General features: G+C 38.1%; 1 protein-coding gene and 1 long non-coding RNA gene across 2 annotated transcripts; both read left to right on the top strand.

The window, feature by feature from the left end:
- The first annotated feature begins 86 nt into the window (after positions 1-86).
- Positions 87-17,368, top strand: LOC118763381. Its single transcript, XR_004999129.1, has 3 exons — positions 87-97; positions 4,259-4,264; positions 16,051-17,368. It is a non-coding gene; the product is annotated as an uncharacterized LOC118763381 (long non-coding RNA).
- On the top strand, positions 8,135-15,363 carry LOC115212389 (ER membrane protein complex subunit 7). Its single transcript, XM_029781272.2, has 3 exons — positions 8,135-8,328; positions 12,027-12,320; positions 14,488-15,363. The coding sequence occupies exons 1-3, from the start codon at positions 8,164-8,166 to the stop codon at positions 14,740-14,742; spliced, it is 714 nt and encodes a 237-aa protein (XP_029637132.1). The 5' UTR covers positions 8,135-8,163; the 3' UTR covers positions 14,743-15,363.
- Positions 17,369-18,344: the final 976 nt, after the last annotated feature.

Below are 18,344 nucleotides of genomic sequence, written 5' to 3' on the forward strand. Positions count from 1 at the left end.
TGGTGGCACGTAAAAAGCACCCACTACACTCACGGAGTGGTTGGCATTAGGAAGGGCATCCAGCTGTAGAAACACTGCCAGATCAGACTGGAGCCTGGTGCAGCCTCCTGGCTTCCCAGACCCCGGTCAAACCGTCCAACTCATGCTAGCATGGAAAATGGACATTAAACAATGATGATGATGATGAAATCATGAAATAGAAGTCAAGTGATTCTATTACTACATGTTGGAGCACTATCAAAGTGCTCTCGTTAAACCAATCTTCTCAGTAGAAGAACAAGTGCTAATTTCATTGTAATATTCAGTTGTTCACATACATGTAATTTATGTTAAATTTCTTCTTCACAAATTTATGAAATCCCTAAATCTAGTATGTTAATGGTATTAAACAAAAATTAAATTGCTTGTGAGAGAACATGCTATTTTAATGAATACTTAAAATGTAATTTTCTACTGGCTAAAGTAAAAAGTTTCTCCATCCATATATTGAAATCAATGTATTAAATACGACAGTGTGGAGGTGCATGGCTTATTGGTTAGAGTGTCAGCATCATGATCGTAAAATTGTGGTTTTGATTCCTGGACCGGGCGATGTGTTGTGTGCTTGAACAAAACACTTCATTTCACGTTGCTCCAGTCCACTCAGCTGGCAAAAATGAGTAACACTGCGATGGACTGGCACCCCATCCAGCTGGGGAACACATACGCCATTGAAACTGGGAAACCAGGCCCATGAGCCTGGTTAGGCTTTAAAAGGGCCCAGAGAGATAAATATGACAGTATAAGACAATGAAACATGGATGATGTCTGCAGATCTATAAGTACTAGAAAGGAATGAACTGAATATTATCTGTTAGTTAAAATTATCAGGCATGTCTGTGTGGTCAAGGAGTTTGCTTCACAGCAATATGGTTTTGGGTTCAGTCCCACTGTCTGATGCTTTATCAAGTGTCTTCTTCTATAGCCCCAGGCCAGCCAAAGCCTTGTGAATGGATTTGGTTGATATAAACTGAAAGAAGCCCATCGTGTATGCATGATATGTGTGTATGTTTGTGTCTCTTTGTTTTGACATAGTGTGATAATTGTGTCACTGTCATACAAGCAATGTCATTCATTTGTGTTTGTGTGATGATTGGGGAAAGCGGTCATGCATAACAAGTAACAGCTAATGTGTGGGTAAGGTGGGTTTGCTGGAACTGGCATGTAAAAAGCACCATTCAAGCGTGGTCGTTACCAGTGTTGCCTTACTGGCACGTGAAAAAACATTCGAGTGAGGTCGTTGCCAGTGCCACTGGACTGGCTCCCATGCAGGTGGCACGTAAAAAATACCATTTGAGTGTGGCCATTGCCAGTACCGCTTGACTGGTCCTCGTGCTGGTGGCACGTAAAAGCACCCACTACACTCTCGGTGTGGTTGGCACTAGGAAGGGCATCCAGCTGTAGAAACTACCAGATCAAGTCGATTAGAGCTTGGTGCAGCTATCTGGTTCTCGAGTTCTCAGTCAAATCGTCCAACCCATGCTATCATGGAAAGCGGACGTTAAACGATGATGATGATTATGTGTGTATGCTTCTGTATCTCAGCCTGTCTGTCTGTTTCCACCACCCTACTTTATATAAATATAAATAAATAAAGGCATAGTATGGTCAAATGGTTAAGAAGTTTATTTACCACCAACCTTGGTCCTTGGTTTGAGTCCACTGTCTGACATCTTGGACAAGTACCATTTTCTATAGCCCTGGGTTAATCCATACCTGTGAGTGAAATTACATGCACAGAAAGTGAACAGAAGCCTCTTGGGTGGATTGTACTTGTAATTGAAAGACACAGCCTTATGATGTATTGTCATGCTGATTCTGCCTAATTAAAGGTAATGTGTCTGTGGAATGCTGTTATTGTTAATTCAGGAGTAATTCAGTTGACCAAACAGCTGAATCCTTGTTGTCAAATGCTGGAGATCCACCACTTCTACACACACACATGCACACAAATATATAGCCACTTCAATAAGCAGTTTCAGTACTACATTTTTCAGTTGCAGTTTAAGCCAGAGTTTTAGTGGTAAATCAAACTAAGCACTCATAGTACATACCTATTTCTTTACTACCCACAAGGGGCTAAACACAGAGGGGACAAACAAGGACAGACAACCGATTAAGTCGATTATATCGACCCAGTGCGTGACTGGTACTTATTTAATCGACCTCAGCAGAATTTGAACTCAGAACGTAATGGCAGATGAAATACCGCTAAGCATTTCGTCCGGCGTGCTAACATTTCTGCCAGCTCGCCACCTTGTTTTTTTTTTTTCTTCTGGCACTCTCTCATAGTACATACCTATTACATCACATCAGTTGATGAAAACTCCTTGTATACTCTCTCTTTCTCTCTAATATATGATAATAGTAGCCTAATGCAATAGTGTTCCTTGATGATCCATTCTGCTTAAGCATCTAAATGTACTAGGAACACCCAATACAGGGTTCCAAACAATTGCAATGGTGAAATGTATGCTGAAACTAATAATATAAACTTGTGTTTCTCTTAATTTCTTCTACAATTGCTCTCATCATCAGCATATAACGTTCCATTGTCCATGCTGGCATGGGTTGGACGGTTTGACTGGGCTGGAAGGCTGCAGCAGACTCCAGTCTGATTTGGCATGGTTTTCTACAGCTGAATGCCTTTCCTAACGCCAATCACTTTGAGAGTGTAATGGGTGTTTTTATGGGCCACTTGCACAAGTGCCAGTTGTGTGACACCGGGGTGTGTTTACATGCCACCGGCACAGGTGCCAATTTGCATGACACCAGTATCTGCGATTTTGCTCGGCTTGATGGGTCATCTTCTCAAGCATGACATAATGTCAAAGGTCTTGGTTATTGCCTTTGTGAGGCCCAATGCATAAAGGGAACTCAGCCACCTTGCCTCCGTGAGACCCAGCACTCCAACTTAATTCAGCCACTTTGCCTCTGTCAGGCCTAACGCTCAAGAGGAACTAACTACTTTGTCTCCGTCAGGCCTAATGTTCAAGAGAAACTCAGTCACTTTGCCTGAATGAGGCCCAATGCTTGAGAAGAACTTAGCCACTTTGCCTCCGTCAGGCTCGAGAGGAACTCAGCCACTTTGCCTTCATGAGGCCCACTGCTTGAAAGGTAATGTGTCTGTGGAATGCTGTTATTGTTAATTCAGGAGTGAGTAATTCAGTTGACCAAACAGCTGAATCCTTGTTGTCAAATGCTGGAGATCCACTACTTCTACACACACACACACACACACACAAATATATAGCCACTTCAATAAGCAGTTTCAGTACTAAGTTTTTCAGTTGCAGTTAAAGCCGGAGTTTTAGTGGTAAATCAAACTAAGCACTCATAGTACATACCTATTTCTTTACTACCCACAAGGGGCTAAACACAGAGGGGACAAACAAGGACAGACAACAGATTAAGTCGATTAGAGCTTGGTGCAGCTATCTGGTTCTCGAGTTCTCAGTCAAATCGTCCAACCCATGCTATCATGGAAAGCGGATGTTAAACGATGATGATGATTATGTGTGTATGCTTCTGTATCTCAGCCTGTCTGTCTGTTTCCACCACCCTACTTTATATAAATATAAATAAATAAAGGCATAGTATGTGAGGCACAACATTCAAAAGATGTTCTTTACATGCCACCAGCATGGGTGCACTTGGCTTGACAGGTCCTCTCAAGCACAGCGCATCATCAAAGGTCTTGGTCACCAGTTCATTGCCTCTGTGAGGCTCAAAGTTCGAAGATCATGCTTCACCATCTCGTTCCGTCTTCCTGGGTATACCTCTACCACAGGTTCCCTCCACAGAGATTGGCACTTCTTTACATGTCTGTCCTCGTCCATATGCATCACATGACCATACCAGTGCAGTCATCTCTCTTGCACACCACATCTGATTCCTCTTATGCCTAACATTTCTCTTAAGATGCTCTGTATTTCATAACAAATAATACTTCTTAGTATAGGAGTTTCTTAACCACTGTATTGGCATAATAGTCATTATTTCAAATTTTGCTACTGGAACACTTGTATTTATAATTTTATCATGTTGTGTCCCTTGGAAGAAGTACTTAAATCTCTGGTTCATCCTACCTAGCCATAAAAGATGTTCCAGTTAAACATATTGTGTTTTGGAGGCTTATTATTTTAAATTCAGATCCTTCCATGGACAAAGACTGGTCTCTGTGTACACGACTGGATTTCTCTTAACTATTAAATGCCAGTAAACAGTTGATACCAGCCCACCTGAAACTGCACTTGGTTCTATGATACAAGCATCCTGTTTCAAAGTGATCTAAATTAAAATGTGCTGAAATTTCATATTAATCGTCATCATTTAACATCCATAAACATTTGAGTGAGTTAAAAAAAAAAACATTCAAGCAAGTTTGTTGCCAGTGCTGCTGGACTGGCTTCTGTGCAGGTGGAACATAAAAAGCACCATTTGAGCGTGGCTGTTGCCAGTATTGCCTGACTGGCCCTTGTGCTGGTGGCACATAAAAGCACCCACTACACTCGGAGTGGTTGGCGTAAGGAAGAGCATCCAGCTGTAGAAACTCTGCCAGATCAGATTGGAGTCTGGTGCAGCCATCTGGTTCACCAGACCTCAGTCAAATCGTCCAATCCATGCTAGCATGGAAAGTGGACGTTAAATGATGATGTTCCATGCTGGCATGAATTAGATGGTTTGATAGGATCCAATAAGTGAAGATTGCATCATACTCTAATGTCTGCTTGACATGGTTTTTAAGGATCAATGACCTTCCCAATGCCAACCACTTTACTGAATGTACTGGGTACTTTTTTCATGGTACAGCACCAGTGAGGTCACCATGTAACCTGCAAGACTAATATGAACATCAACTAAATGGGGAGAGGAGAACAGGATGTGAAGGTAAGTAGAGTTTGCAAGAATGTATGGGAGAGTGAGAGATGGGAATGGTTGAATATTATGAGGAACATGTATTGAGGGATGACAGAGGAGAGTAGGGGATAATTGTTGAAACTGCACTGGGTCGAAGGGTGACAAATGATAGATGAGTTGAGGAGAGATGACTAACAGTGCAGAAAAGTGGGTGAGGGTGGTAAAGAGCAACATGATGATGATACAGCAGACGGGAAGAAAGTGAGAGATGAAAGCGGTTGGGTAGGTTGTAAGAATATGAAAATACATAATGTCATGTTGCGAACACCCTGGATAATAATGACAAAAGTATTTCATTATTTTAAAAATTAATTAAAACAAAAGCAGTGTATTTCAGCAAACGTATGTGAAGGCACATGGCTCAGTGGTTAGAGTGTCGAGCTTACGATCGTGGGGTTGTGAGTTTGAATCCCGGACCGAGCTGCGTGTTGTGTTCTTGGGCTGTAGAAATGAGTTGCGACGTCACAGGTGCCAAGCTATATCGGCTGTTGCCTTTCCCTTGGATTATACTGGTGGCGTGGAGCGGGGAGGCTGGTATGCATGGGCGATTGCTGGTCTTCCATAAACAACTTTGTCCGGACTTGTGCCTGGGAAGGTAACTTTCTAGTGCAATCCCATGGTCAGTCATGACCGAAGGAGGTCTCAGCAATGGCTACAAAAGGATTATGCATGCAGTTGGTAAATTTACTACCTTATTTTATTCAAGACACTTAGTCAAGCGACATACACAAACATAAAATGATTCTTCAGAAATTAAATTCAGGATATAATTCAAATTATATACTATACTGTTCTTTTACTAAGCAATAACAACAATATTTTTCCCCCTGAGTATGTAAATTAATTTGGGAACATTAATTAGTCTTGAAATTATCTCCTCTTTCAGAGGCTCCGATTGTCTCTGTCTTATCCTTTATGTGTTATTCAGTATTACACTAACCTTATCTAATTTCATATTATTACTTCACTAGAATCAGTCATTTCATTATTTAAAGTAAAGATATTTAACCTGCACGGAAAAACTGTACCCCACCCAATACAAAGCAAAATGGACTACATTAAAACGACATGCTATATTCCCCAATTTACAAATAAATCATGTTATATAGGTGACAACTGTGGATTAATTAAACTGGGTTAATTGCTGTTTGATGGTATATTTCATAGGCGTACGACAACACACCAAATTTTTGCCAACGTTCGGGGAAACCCCACATGTAGTTGTAAATAATATTTTATGAACCAATGAAGGAGATGCGATTACTAAGATCAATTTACACTGACTTAACGTCGTTTAGGGTATTTTATAACAATAAAACTCTTCTGTTTTGTTGTGGAGATTGTTGTTCATGTATTGATTTGACAACTTTAATTTTTAATTGTATTGAATCCTCAATTCACACTCACTTTCTCATAGTCTTCATTTGATCCAGTTTATATATCATTTGAATCAGAAGAGCATGACAGCCGAAACTGAACTAACCCACTCCCGGCGATTTGGGAGTGAGTCTATTATAACGACCCAGTGCTCAACCCGTTCTATTTTATCAACCTTGAAAGGATATAAAGCAAAGGGCTACCTATACACATGTACCATCCCGACTTTGTCTCCTCGTAACTTACAGAAAAATGGATATTTTTTAAATGAAAATTTCTACGAATATGCTTCCGATAGAAATGGAATTTGTAGTGAAATTATTCTTCCGATGAGGAGTTTCTGAAAGTTCACACAGAAAAAAAAAACATGTAGAAAACGAATATGAAAATAAAAATTTGCGCAAGCATATATATACATATCATTCATCTTGGTAATTGCTTGATGGCAACGATTCAAGAGAGGAAGGTATAACTTGACTGCTTCTCTCCCCATCCCTTCAGAAAATATTTTCCCCACAAATTTCTTTATAATCGTAATCTATGCTGTTTGAAAGGAGTTTCTGTAAAATTTCATTAAAAGATATCCATTTTCCTGAATGATATGAAGGAAAACTCGGATTGTGTGAATTTTCTGAAAGTCCTCTCCCTCCACCCCGTTCGTTTGCGCAAATTTTTGTTTTCACATTCATTTTACACCCATTAGACTGGTTTTTTTTTTTTTCGTTCTGGTGACCGGGCGCTAAACTCGATCCTAAAAGTTATGAGAGAAAGAAATCGTGTGAACTTTCCGACAGTCCTCTCCCAACCCTTTCAGAAAACATTCTCCCCACAAATTTCTTGATAATAATAATCTATTCTGTTTAAAATGTGTTTCTGTAAAATTTTACCAAAAGATATCCATTTTCCTGAAGGTTATGAGGGGAAAAAACGGATCGTGTGAATTTTCCGAAATCCTCTCCTCAGCCCTTCTGAAAACATTTTCCCCAGAAATTTCTTTATAATCGTAATCTGTGACATTTGAACGGTATTTCTATAAAATTTCATCACTATATCCACTTTCCTAAAAGTTATGAGGGAAAAACTCGGATCTTGTGAATTTTCCGAAGTCTTCTCCCCACCATCCCACCCTGTTGCTTTGCGCGCATTTTTATTTTCATATTCGTTTCCTACACTTCCCCCCCCTCGTTGCACTATTTATTTTATTTTATTTTGTTACTGGATAATATTGTAAGCATTAACCCCACAAAATAATAATCAGCTGACCGAACAATTGAAGCTTAATCGTTGTACAACAGAGATCCACCACTAGTGGACGAAATGAAAATTAAAGTACATAATATCCTTCCTACTATAAGCACAAAACCTGAAATTTTGGAGGAAGGCTAGTCGATTATATCGATCCTAGTGTTTGACTGGTACTTATTTTATCGACCAAGAAACGGTGAAAGACAGGATCGACTTCGGCCGAATTTGAACTCAGAACGTAAAACCGGAAACATTTTCTCCGGTGTACTAGCGATTCTTATTTCTTTATTGCCCACAAGGGGCTAAACATAGAGGGGACAAACAAGGACAGACAAACGGATTAAGTCGATTATATCAACCCCAGTGCGCAACTGGTACTTAATTTATCGACCCCGAAAGGATGAAAGGCAAAGTCGACCTCGGCGGAATTTGAACTCAGAACGTAACGGCAGACGAAATACTACTAAGCATTTTCTCCGGTGTGCTAGTAATTCTGCCCGAATTACAGTGAAAAAGATCGGCTGCTTTTCCGTTTTAATATTTCCTGTTTTCAGTGTTTCCGGTTCCTTGACGTCACTAAATATGGCCGCGTCCGCTGTCATGTATTTTCATTTGAAGCTGTATTTTATATTATTATTATTTGTCAGTTGGTCGTGCAATGCAACCGAATCAGTCTTAGAAGAACCTACAGTTTCTTCTCCACAACTTACAAATAATATTGGCCACAAAATTGATGGACGTGTAGAGGTAAGATATATATTTCAAACACTTTTTAGAAGCCTTCTTTTCTTGATGTCTGCTAAAATGGGGACCGATTTGTATATTTCTTTAATATCAATATTTCTATGACTCTCATGAATTTCTACTATACTTAACCAGTCCCCCCTCCAATTTCCGAATATACACGAACAAAGCATAGATACAAGGACGATGAAACGTTTAATTTTATATTCCTTGTAACTCAATGAAAGATCATATGTCCTTATTTTAGATAAACATGTCCATAACATATGAATATTATATATATATATATATATATATATATATATATATATATATATATGTTAGAAGGTTTGGAGATGATGTACAGGTATTTTATATTAGAAGAAATGAGGTACTCAGAAATTCGGATGGTTTTATATTTACAGATATTTATTTGTATATTACATGTTTTTATACATCATATAACATATATCATATATTAGCGCTTTCGCCCATTCCAGTGATGTTTTCAAATTGAACTATGTTCAATATATATATATATATATATATATATAATGTCCATAACAGAATATATGTGTGTGTGCTTTAATGCAAAGTTATTTGTAAAAACATTTTAATAATAAAGTGAACGATCGTTCTATAGTTTAGCACAGTTTTTCTCATGTTATTCTCTACGCTTACCTACTTTATATATTACTCAGATTTGTAATCCGCTTACAACAGATGACATATTAATATTTATTGAACCATTAATATTTTTCATATTATATTTTAATGAACTTCCAGTCCTCAAGCCATTCTCTACTGACCTTTTAAATTGTTGTTTCCCAATCGATCTTGCTTGATTTTGTCATCTACAATGCAAGACTACTTCACTGAACTCATTTCTATATTGAACATGTCGTGGAAAACGTACACTATTTTCCTAACTTATAAAATAGCTGAAATGTAGTTTTAAGCATAATTTTCTCATAAATTTAATTCATACACCCTCACAGTTTATGGATTCCTGTCTGTGGTTTTGAAAATTTATTACTACAGAAATGGTTTTAGGACTACTTTTTAAAAGACGTTAAGTTAAATAGTCTACACGAGTATATGAATTCTGGATGTACATTTTTAACATTTTGATATACATTTTTTTAAAATAAGCGAACTGTATTTTTGTTTACATGAATTATGAGTTCTACACTTTTGAAGTTGTAGCTGATAATTTTACTGAACTGATCAGCAAATTGTGTATAGAGATTCCAATTTGTAGATTAGTGAGAGTCTGCCACAGCATAATTTTTCATTATTTTCAGACGGAATTCGTTGAAGCAAATATTCTACAACCCTCCATTCGTATACACAAAGCTCATCATGTGCGTACGCACATACATACATGCATATTTTATTCGCTTTAGTCATTTGACTGCAGCCTTGCTGGGGCACCGCCTTAAAGTGTTTTTAGTCGAAGAAATCGACCCCAGGACTTATTCTTTGGAAGCCTAGTACTTATTCAATCGGTCACTATTACCGAACCGCTATGTTACGGGAAGTATACACACCAACATTGGTTGTCAAGCGTGGGTGGAGGTAAATAAACACATATACGACGGGTTTCTCTCAGTTTCCACCTACCAAATCCACTCACATGGCTTTGGTTGGCTTGAGGCTATTATAGAAGACACTTGCCCATGGTGCCATGCAGTGGGACTGAACCGGGAGCCATGTGGTTGGGAAGCAAGCTTCTTACTACACAACCATGCCTATGCATGCACAGGATACACTTAAATAATAATAATAATAATAATTGTGTACAGTGCTCAGGTGCACTACAACTCATCTGAAGTGTATATATAATCAGGTGTAGTTTCGACGGATTTCGGGAAGCATGAGGGCCTTAAAGGATGCAGTGTCATGGCAGTCAACAACTGATGCAGGCAGTTTATTCCACGCTTCAGCAACCCTGAGCGTGAAAAAATGTTTCCGAAAGTCATGGGAGCTGTGCTGTTTTCTGACTTTGTAGGCATGTCCACGTGTGTTAGACACATGGAGATCAAAAAGGTGTTCAGTGTTGTTGTTGGTGAGGTGGTTGATAACCTTGTGGGTGTTTACCAAGTCCGTCGCTAGATGCCGGAGCTTCAGTGAATCCATGCCCAGGGAAACAAGGCGCTCAGAATATGGTAGGTGTCTGATGGAGGGTATGCGTTTGGTTGCACGTCTCTGGACACATTCCAGGAGGTCAATGTTCTGAGCAAGATAGGGATTCCAAACTGATGATGCGAATTCCAAGTGTGGTCGTACCATAGCTGTATACAGTTTTAAATAGATGGCTGGAGAGCGGCTAACAAAAGTCTTGCTGAGTGATGCCAAGACACCCTCGGCCTTCTTGACAATTTTAGAGATATGCTTTGTCCAACGCAAATCACTGCTGACAGTGATGCCTAGGTCACGCTCGCAAGAGGATTTCTTGATATCAGTGTTGTGGAGGGAGTATGTGGACGCAGGGTTCTTTCAGTTTCCCCTCTACCAAATCCCTTCACAAGGCTTTAGTCTGCCTGGAACTAGAGCAGAAGACACTTGCCCCAAGTAGGACTGAACACAAAACCCCATGGCTGGGAAGCAATCTTCTCAACCACACAGCCATACCATTGTCTTGAAAAATATTTAATATTCAGACACTCAACATCAGACACTACCAGAAATATATATATTCTTCCACCTGTGACCTGCTAATACGTATATACTTTTTGTTTTTTTGCTGATTGTTTGTGGTTTAAGCTCCTTCCCACTAAACAATTTTTCATGTTGTCATGGGTTGTATGGGTCTGTTTTTACTCAGCAGCTCTCCACTTGAAGCAGATCAAATCTTAACACTTCTTTCCATATCTTCTTCAGTCTTCTCCTTCCAAAGGCTTTTTTCGCTTGTGTTATTTGACACGTTTCACCTTAGAATGCTCAGTTTTTTTCTCTCTGTACATTTGTGTCCCATTGTTTATGCACAATGGCATAGCTAACATCACACATCTAGCAGATCCTGCTTGTCTCCCAGCCACATGGTTTTCAGTTTAGTCTCATCGCATGGCAACTTGTCTTCTACTATAACCTCAGGCCAGCCAAAAACTTGTGAGTAGATTTGGTAGGTAGGTAGAAACTGGGAGAAGCATAGTGTATGTATATGCATGTATGTCTTTGTCTGTCTTGACATTACTTTAGTTGTAAATGAACATCACCATTATGCAAATGGATGCCTTTGTTTCTAATTTTCCATGAAAATGTGTCTGGACAGGGGGAAATATTACTTTAATGGAAACAGGCAAGAGTGAGTGACAAGAAGGACAGTTACACCTTCTCTTTGACTTATGACCACAGAAATAACTAAATAAAAAATCGATATTTGGATGTTGGACAGCTGTGCGTATGATAACTATGACAACATCTGGCAATGCAGGCCTCCCTCAACTCAGGTATCCACTGTCTCTTAATCAGTTGCGTTGAATGAAAATAATGTTGAAAAATATAAATTCGATATATGACCAGATTGACTTATTATCTGTCAGTCGGAATGGAACTCAATCATAAGGCACAGAGAAAAAGTGTAGAAAATCTGCCTCAGTGAATTTTGTCCAACCCATGTTACCCTGGAAAAGGGGATGATAAAATGAGGATGATGATATGTATTTGTTAATTTATTAATCTATTTAGCCATAATTATTTAATTATTATCTTTATTTCAGGTTCTATCTGCTTCTGATAAAAGCTGGATGCCTCATATCAAAATTTTGGTGGATGGAGGAGAATATACAGGCTTCTTAAAAACTGATGGAACTTTTACAGTTGGAGCTCTACCATCTGGTTCATATGTTGTAGAAATCCATCATCCTGCATATCTGTTTGAACCAGCACGTGTTGATATCAGCTCAAAGGGTAAAATACGAGGTCGTAAAGTAAATAACCTTCAGCCTGGTTCATTAAAAACAATAGCCTACCCTTTAGAATTCCGGGAGCGAGGAAAAGCTAACTACTTCCAGGTGAGTGTGCTATTTAATCTTATAAGAGCAGAATTATCTGTCTGATTCTTTTTTGTATGTATGTATTAACTGGCATGCTTGTGTGGTTAAGAAATCTGTTTCTCAAACACATTGTGTCAAGTTCAGTCTCTCTGCATGGTACTTTGGGCAAATGTCTTCTACTAGGGCCCCAGGTCAAGAAAGCTTTGTGGGTGGATTTGGTTGACAGAAACTGAAAGAAGCCCATACATATAATATATTATTTTGGGATGGTCATTTTTTTTTCCAAATAAATCCACTCTATATATTCATTCTTCACTCGTTTATTATTGTTCTTTATTTTATCCTATGTTCATTGTCTGGAAATCTTACATTACACATCTGTGACCTCTTCAGCAACTCATCCTCCTGTTCTGTTTAGTCCAATGAACACACACACACACACTTGCATAATAGGCTTCTTACACTTTCCATCTACCAAATCTACTGAGAAGGCTTTGGTCAGAGCTGGGCTATAGTAGAAGACACTTGGACAAGGTGCCACGTTGTCAGATGAAACCCCAAACCACTCACGTTAGATGGCCCTACACTCACAGTATCCAGGGTGCTACTGTTTCCAATATCATGCACATGATGGAATGCACTGTACATGTCTAAGAATTGGGGTTATTACAGGTACAGTGTGGCTTCTCTGTTACACTAGTATAAAAACACAACTGCACATTCTGTCAAAAATTAGTACCATACAATTCTTTTACTATTGAAATATTGACCATGTCTAGAGTAAGTTTGAACACTGTGAAAGATCCAGTGAAGTTTATGTAGTTTTTATTATGATATTTATTTCTGTTGTTTGTTTGATTCCTCTTTTAAGTAATCAATTTATGAATTTATTTAATAGTAGCCCCTCTTACATTTCCTGCTGGAAATAGATTTCTGAAGTATCTGACACTATTACAGTGACACTGTCTGCATAAACCAACACAAACCTTCTGCATCCTAAACCACTAGGCAATGTATCTGTGTGTCAGTGATAAGATAAACTTGTATTGAAGAAGCAAAGCTACTTAACACTTTGCAGCTTAAATTTGTACTTAAAACAGAAATAAAAAAGGATTTGGTAAAATAATAAAATGTGGTCAACAAGATCTTAAATATTCATTTTGAAGAATGGTTGATGCAAAATACCCTAATTTTTATTGTAGTCTAATTAGCATCTTAATCAAGAGATTTTCATACCTGGTGTTTGATAAGCTTGGTCAACCATTTCTAAAACTTCTCTAATTGTTCACGTTACTGGTCTGCAATTAATTTTTTTAATGTTATTGTTCCTCATCTAATTTGCCATACCTTCGTAGCTGAGGTATCTTACATGAATTTGGATATGGTTGATGTAGCTCCACATAGCAGTTGAAGCCTTTTGCTATTCTTTTTAGTATTGATGCTGCAATAATATGCACCCAGTACACAATATCAGGTGTAAAGTTGAGAGGATCCTTTTAATGTTGAAAATTCAACTACCTCTCTAGTGCTGTAGTCATGAAAAAGTGCATCCAGTATATACACTGCAAGCAGATGGTGGTGTTAGGAAGGGCATTCAGCTATAGAAACCAAGTTATGGTCTCCTGAGCCAGATCAGCTGAAACAATGTTGATGATGAAACCTTTCTCGTGAATAAATATATGACATTTATTTAGAGCTACTAATTAAAATTGTTTATTGCTAAATACTTTACGACTGATAGAAATCTTTGCATTTATTGACAGCCTGGTGCCTCAGTGTTCATTCTAAGTTTAAATTTTAATCCGATTGACTTTTGTCACTCTGTGGTCTATAAAATAAGCACATATTATTTTAATTGACTATATATGTGGAGGCGCAATGGCCTAGTGGTTAGGGCAGCGGACTTGCGGTCGGAGGATCGCGGTTTCGATTCCCAGACCGGCCGTTGTGTGTGTTTATTGAGCGAAAACACCTAAAAGCTCCACGAGGCTCCGGCAGGAGGTGGTGATCCCTGCTGTACTCTTTCACCACTCTAAAAGGCGGTGCTCCAGCATGGCCGCAGTCAAATGACTGAAACAAGTACAGAAAAATATCCTTTTCTATAACAAAATTGGTCGTATCAAAAGAAATTGCAGTTATATTTTATCTTGTCTAAATCATTATTCTTTTTTCTTCTTTTTGTTAGATGCGAGAGCAATGGCGTATGACAGACTTCCTGTTTAACCCAATGGTTCTGACTATGGTTTTGCCATTGCTTATTATTATGGTGCTACCAAAGATGATGAATGCCGCTGATCCTGATACTCAAAGAGAGGTCCAAACTCAAATGAATGCTCTTAATGCCAAACAGAGTTTACCAGACATGTCTGAGTTTTTTACATCTTTATTTTCAGATGGCAAGAAACCTATAAAATCCAAATCATCTTCTAAGAAAAGATGAGAGTTACAAGTTAAGAGCATTGATTAGACATTTAAAAGGTTAAGAAATAATAATAAAGATTTTGTTCTCAAAATTTATCTTAAAGAATATTAAAAATACAGTTTTTTTTCTCTATTCATTAACTCCACATATATTCAATTTCGTATACTGTGATTTATAAAGCCTTATCTCTGAATTTAGCTATTTATTTGAATTTCAAAGGCATTGATTTGTTGCCTGATAATTTTTTAAATGAAGAAAAAGGAAAAAGAAAAAAGTATTCAATAAAAATTTAAAAGTAAAAAAAAATCATTAAATTTTGGGGAATAAAATAGAAAAAGAATATTCTTTAAAAAAATTAAATAAATAAATTTTATTAACTATTTAATTGTTTTAGCTTTACAAGTAGATCTTGAAGTAGGTGGTTCACAAGATGTTTTTCAATTGTGACCAGATGTGTTCACAGCAAATATTCTTTTGTTTTATTTATACATTTTTGTAGTGTATGTCTCTGAACAAACGTTATACGAGGCAAACTGGTAAGATTGTTATTGCACGTTGATTGTAGACTCGACTATAATATCACTATGTGAAGTCATAAATAAAGATTATTTTATTTATATCACGCAAGTGTGATGAAAATCAGTTACATATCTTTTTGGGGAATTGGGCGACCATTGAGAGATTAGTCTCTACAGCCAGATGCTCTTCTTATCCCCAAGACTTGCCTGTTTCCAAATAAGATATTCCTCTGGTCTCTTGAATAACAAACAACTCGGGGAGCTAGACATGCTTTCATAGAGAAGTATAAAACAACTGATGTTATTTGTTAGAAAGTGATTTTGTTTACAATTAAAGTTTGAATGTCAGGGCAAAGAAAAGACACACAATTACATAATATGCTTCTTACAGTTTTTGCTAAGCAAATTATTTCATTCAGAAAAGGATTGGGTCAACTCTTGGCTATAGAAGTCATCAGCCAACAGTATCTAGGCAGTGATTCCAAAGTGAACCTCTTAACTATACAGTCATATCTACACTTACCATACTAGTTTTGCTTGTATAACAACATTGGTTGCTTTGATAGTAGGGAATGATGTTCATATTATTGAAATCTGTTATAGACATACTATGTTTAAGAAAACAATAAATACTGTAGTGGTGGGGAAGAATTGTAGTAGCAGTGGCTTGTAAGAAAGCCAGTGCAACAAATCTTATCTAGTCATATGGCTGTTTGCAAGTACACATCATTGACAAGGCTCAACAACACTGAAATGCATCTGGCATATTTGCTAGCTGCTGCTGGTACGACTTTTTGTCTCGTTCCAGTGTACACATTAAATATGATACATAGATGGCTATTTTAGTTTAATACTGCTTCAATTGCATATTCATTGAGAAGCTTGCTTTGATAAAAATAAGTATCAGTTAAACACCGGAGTTGACATAATTGACTCACCCACGCCCAAACTGCTGGCTTTGTGCCAAAATTTGAAACCATTGAAAGGTGGTGAGCTGGCAGAATTGTTAGTGCAAAGAACTGTTTAGCAACATTTCTTCAAGCTCTTTGCATTTTTAGTTCAAATACTGTTGAGGTCACAAAATAAAGTACCAGCCAAATACTAGGTTTTATGTAACCAACTTGTCCCTTTGGGGGTTGCTGGCCTTGTGCCAAAGTTAGAACTATTGTTATCATTACTGAGGATTGATCTTATTCCTGGTAGATTTTATGTGGGTGGTGTGTTACTCCTGTAAACTTAAGATATTCACTTGATTTTAAGCCATCAAGTGCTCAAAACCCATCTGATCTTACCTGTTCTAAAGAGGCAAATCTTCTGTAGAAGCTCTACAAGACACACGATTATGATCTTTATCCATTTGTCTTTGTTATCACTCTGTTCCAAATGCACTAGTTATCATAGGTACAATTGTTACAGATTCCATGTTCCAAATTCTCACAATCTCAAATTTCAGTGGGTTGTAGTTTTTCAACTTTTTATCAGCTTCCTTCATAATCTTAATATTTAATAGATACGATGGATCAATCAATATGCAAATTTGACTTTCTTTGTCTGTAACTGCAATATCTGGCTTTATCCATTTCAATAGAAAAATCCCACAAAATCTTACATGTTTCCAATTTAAGTACTTAGTCTATCCAATGATTGTACCATGTACTTCCTGCTTTAAACCCCTATTTTTGACAATGTTTCCAGTGTAAAAGAACATGCTCCATTTCTTATATTCTTCCTGGGCGAACTCAGGGCATTCTGTAACAGCATGTGCCATCATTTCATCTAAAATTCTGCATACTCTACATTTTGTTGACGCCTTCTCCCCATACATATTTTTTTATATCAGATTTTTTATCTGAAGTTCTTGATCTTGAGCTGCTATAATAAGACTCTGTTTTTTCAATGAAGCCCAGGATCTTATTGACATATATCCTCAGTGGCTTTCCAAAATTCAACATGCTAAGTTTTCTCTCCAATTTGTTCAACTTGTTCTCTTTGAATTTCATTTTTGTTCTGTTTGCCTTTTCCAGTCTTGATCAACTAATCTTTACTCACTGCCTTTAGTAACTTTTGATGCAAGGAGAATTAAGAGATGTATAAAAATTATTGTGCAGTGAGATAAAAAATAAAAACTCACCCTATTAATCAACATCTTCATTTCCGGGGATCACTGGACATGTTTTGGCCCTATTATGGATTTGTTTGCACAGCATAGCCTTCACCACACTTGCTGAAGGCATGAATCATTAAGGAAGGAAATGTCTAAGGTTTAACAATGGTACATGTAGGAAAAAAAGAATTAAGACATGCTGTCTGCATGAAAAACAATAAGTGTTACATACAACTGGTCACATACTTTGGTTCAAACTGAATATTTTTTTTCTGTTACAATCTATGCTCACTCGTTTTGTATGTTTAAATGATTACAAATGATTTTTCTAGTTGTGTGAAAAAGTGCCACACCCTGGCGGTTGAGGGAACCTGTGGAAGAGGTAGACCCAGGAAAACCTGGGACGAGGTGGTGATGAACAACCTTCGAACTTTAGGTCTCACTGAGGAAATGACCAGAGACTGAGACCTTTGGAAGTATGCTGTGCGTGGGAAGACCCGGCAGGACAAGTGAAACCATACCCGTGGCCGCTACCTGGGACGTAGCCTGCCCACTTATGCATACCGTTCCTTCTTGTGACACAAACCCTACTTGTGAAGACCTGTTGAGGCAAGTGAAAATGAAAATCGAAATCTCTCAACATCAATGGAAATTGTAGCTGAGATACCAGTGCCGGTGGCACGTAAGAGAACCATTCGAACGTGGCCATTGCCAGCGCTGCCCTGACTGGCCCCTGTGCCGGTGGCACGTAAAAAGCACCATCCAATTGTGGCCGTTTGCCAGCCTCGTCTGGCACCTGTGCAGGTGGCACATAAAAAGCACCCACTACACTCTCGGAGTGGTTTGCGTTAGGAAGGGCATCCAGCTGTAGAAACACTGCCAGATCAGACTGGGCCTGGTGCCCCAGACCCCTGTTGAACCGTTCAACCCATGCTAGCATGGAAAACGGACGTTAAACGATGATGATGATGATGATCTTCTCATCAATTTAACAACTT

Source organism: Octopus sinensis, linkage group LG5 (genome assembly GCF_006345805.1).
Source record: "Octopus sinensis linkage group LG5, ASM634580v1, whole genome shotgun sequence".
In the NCBI taxonomy this organism is placed as follows: Eukaryota; Metazoa; Mollusca; class Cephalopoda; order Octopoda; family Octopodidae; genus Octopus; species Octopus sinensis.

Bases quoted from the DNA above. Each gene is read 5' to 3' on its own strand.
- LOC115212389 (XM_029781272.2), top strand. From the start codon at position 8,164: ATGGCCGCGTCCGCTGTCATGTATTTTCATTTGAAGCTGTATTTTATA. The intron at 8,329-12,026 runs GTAAGATATATA...TCTTTATTTCAG, and splicing joins AAATTGATGGACGTGTAGAG to GTTCTATCTGCTTCTGATAA. The intron at 12,321-14,487 runs GTGAGTGTGCTA...TCTTTTTGTTAG, and splicing joins GAAAAGCTAACTACTTCCAG to ATGCGAGAGCAATGGCGTAT.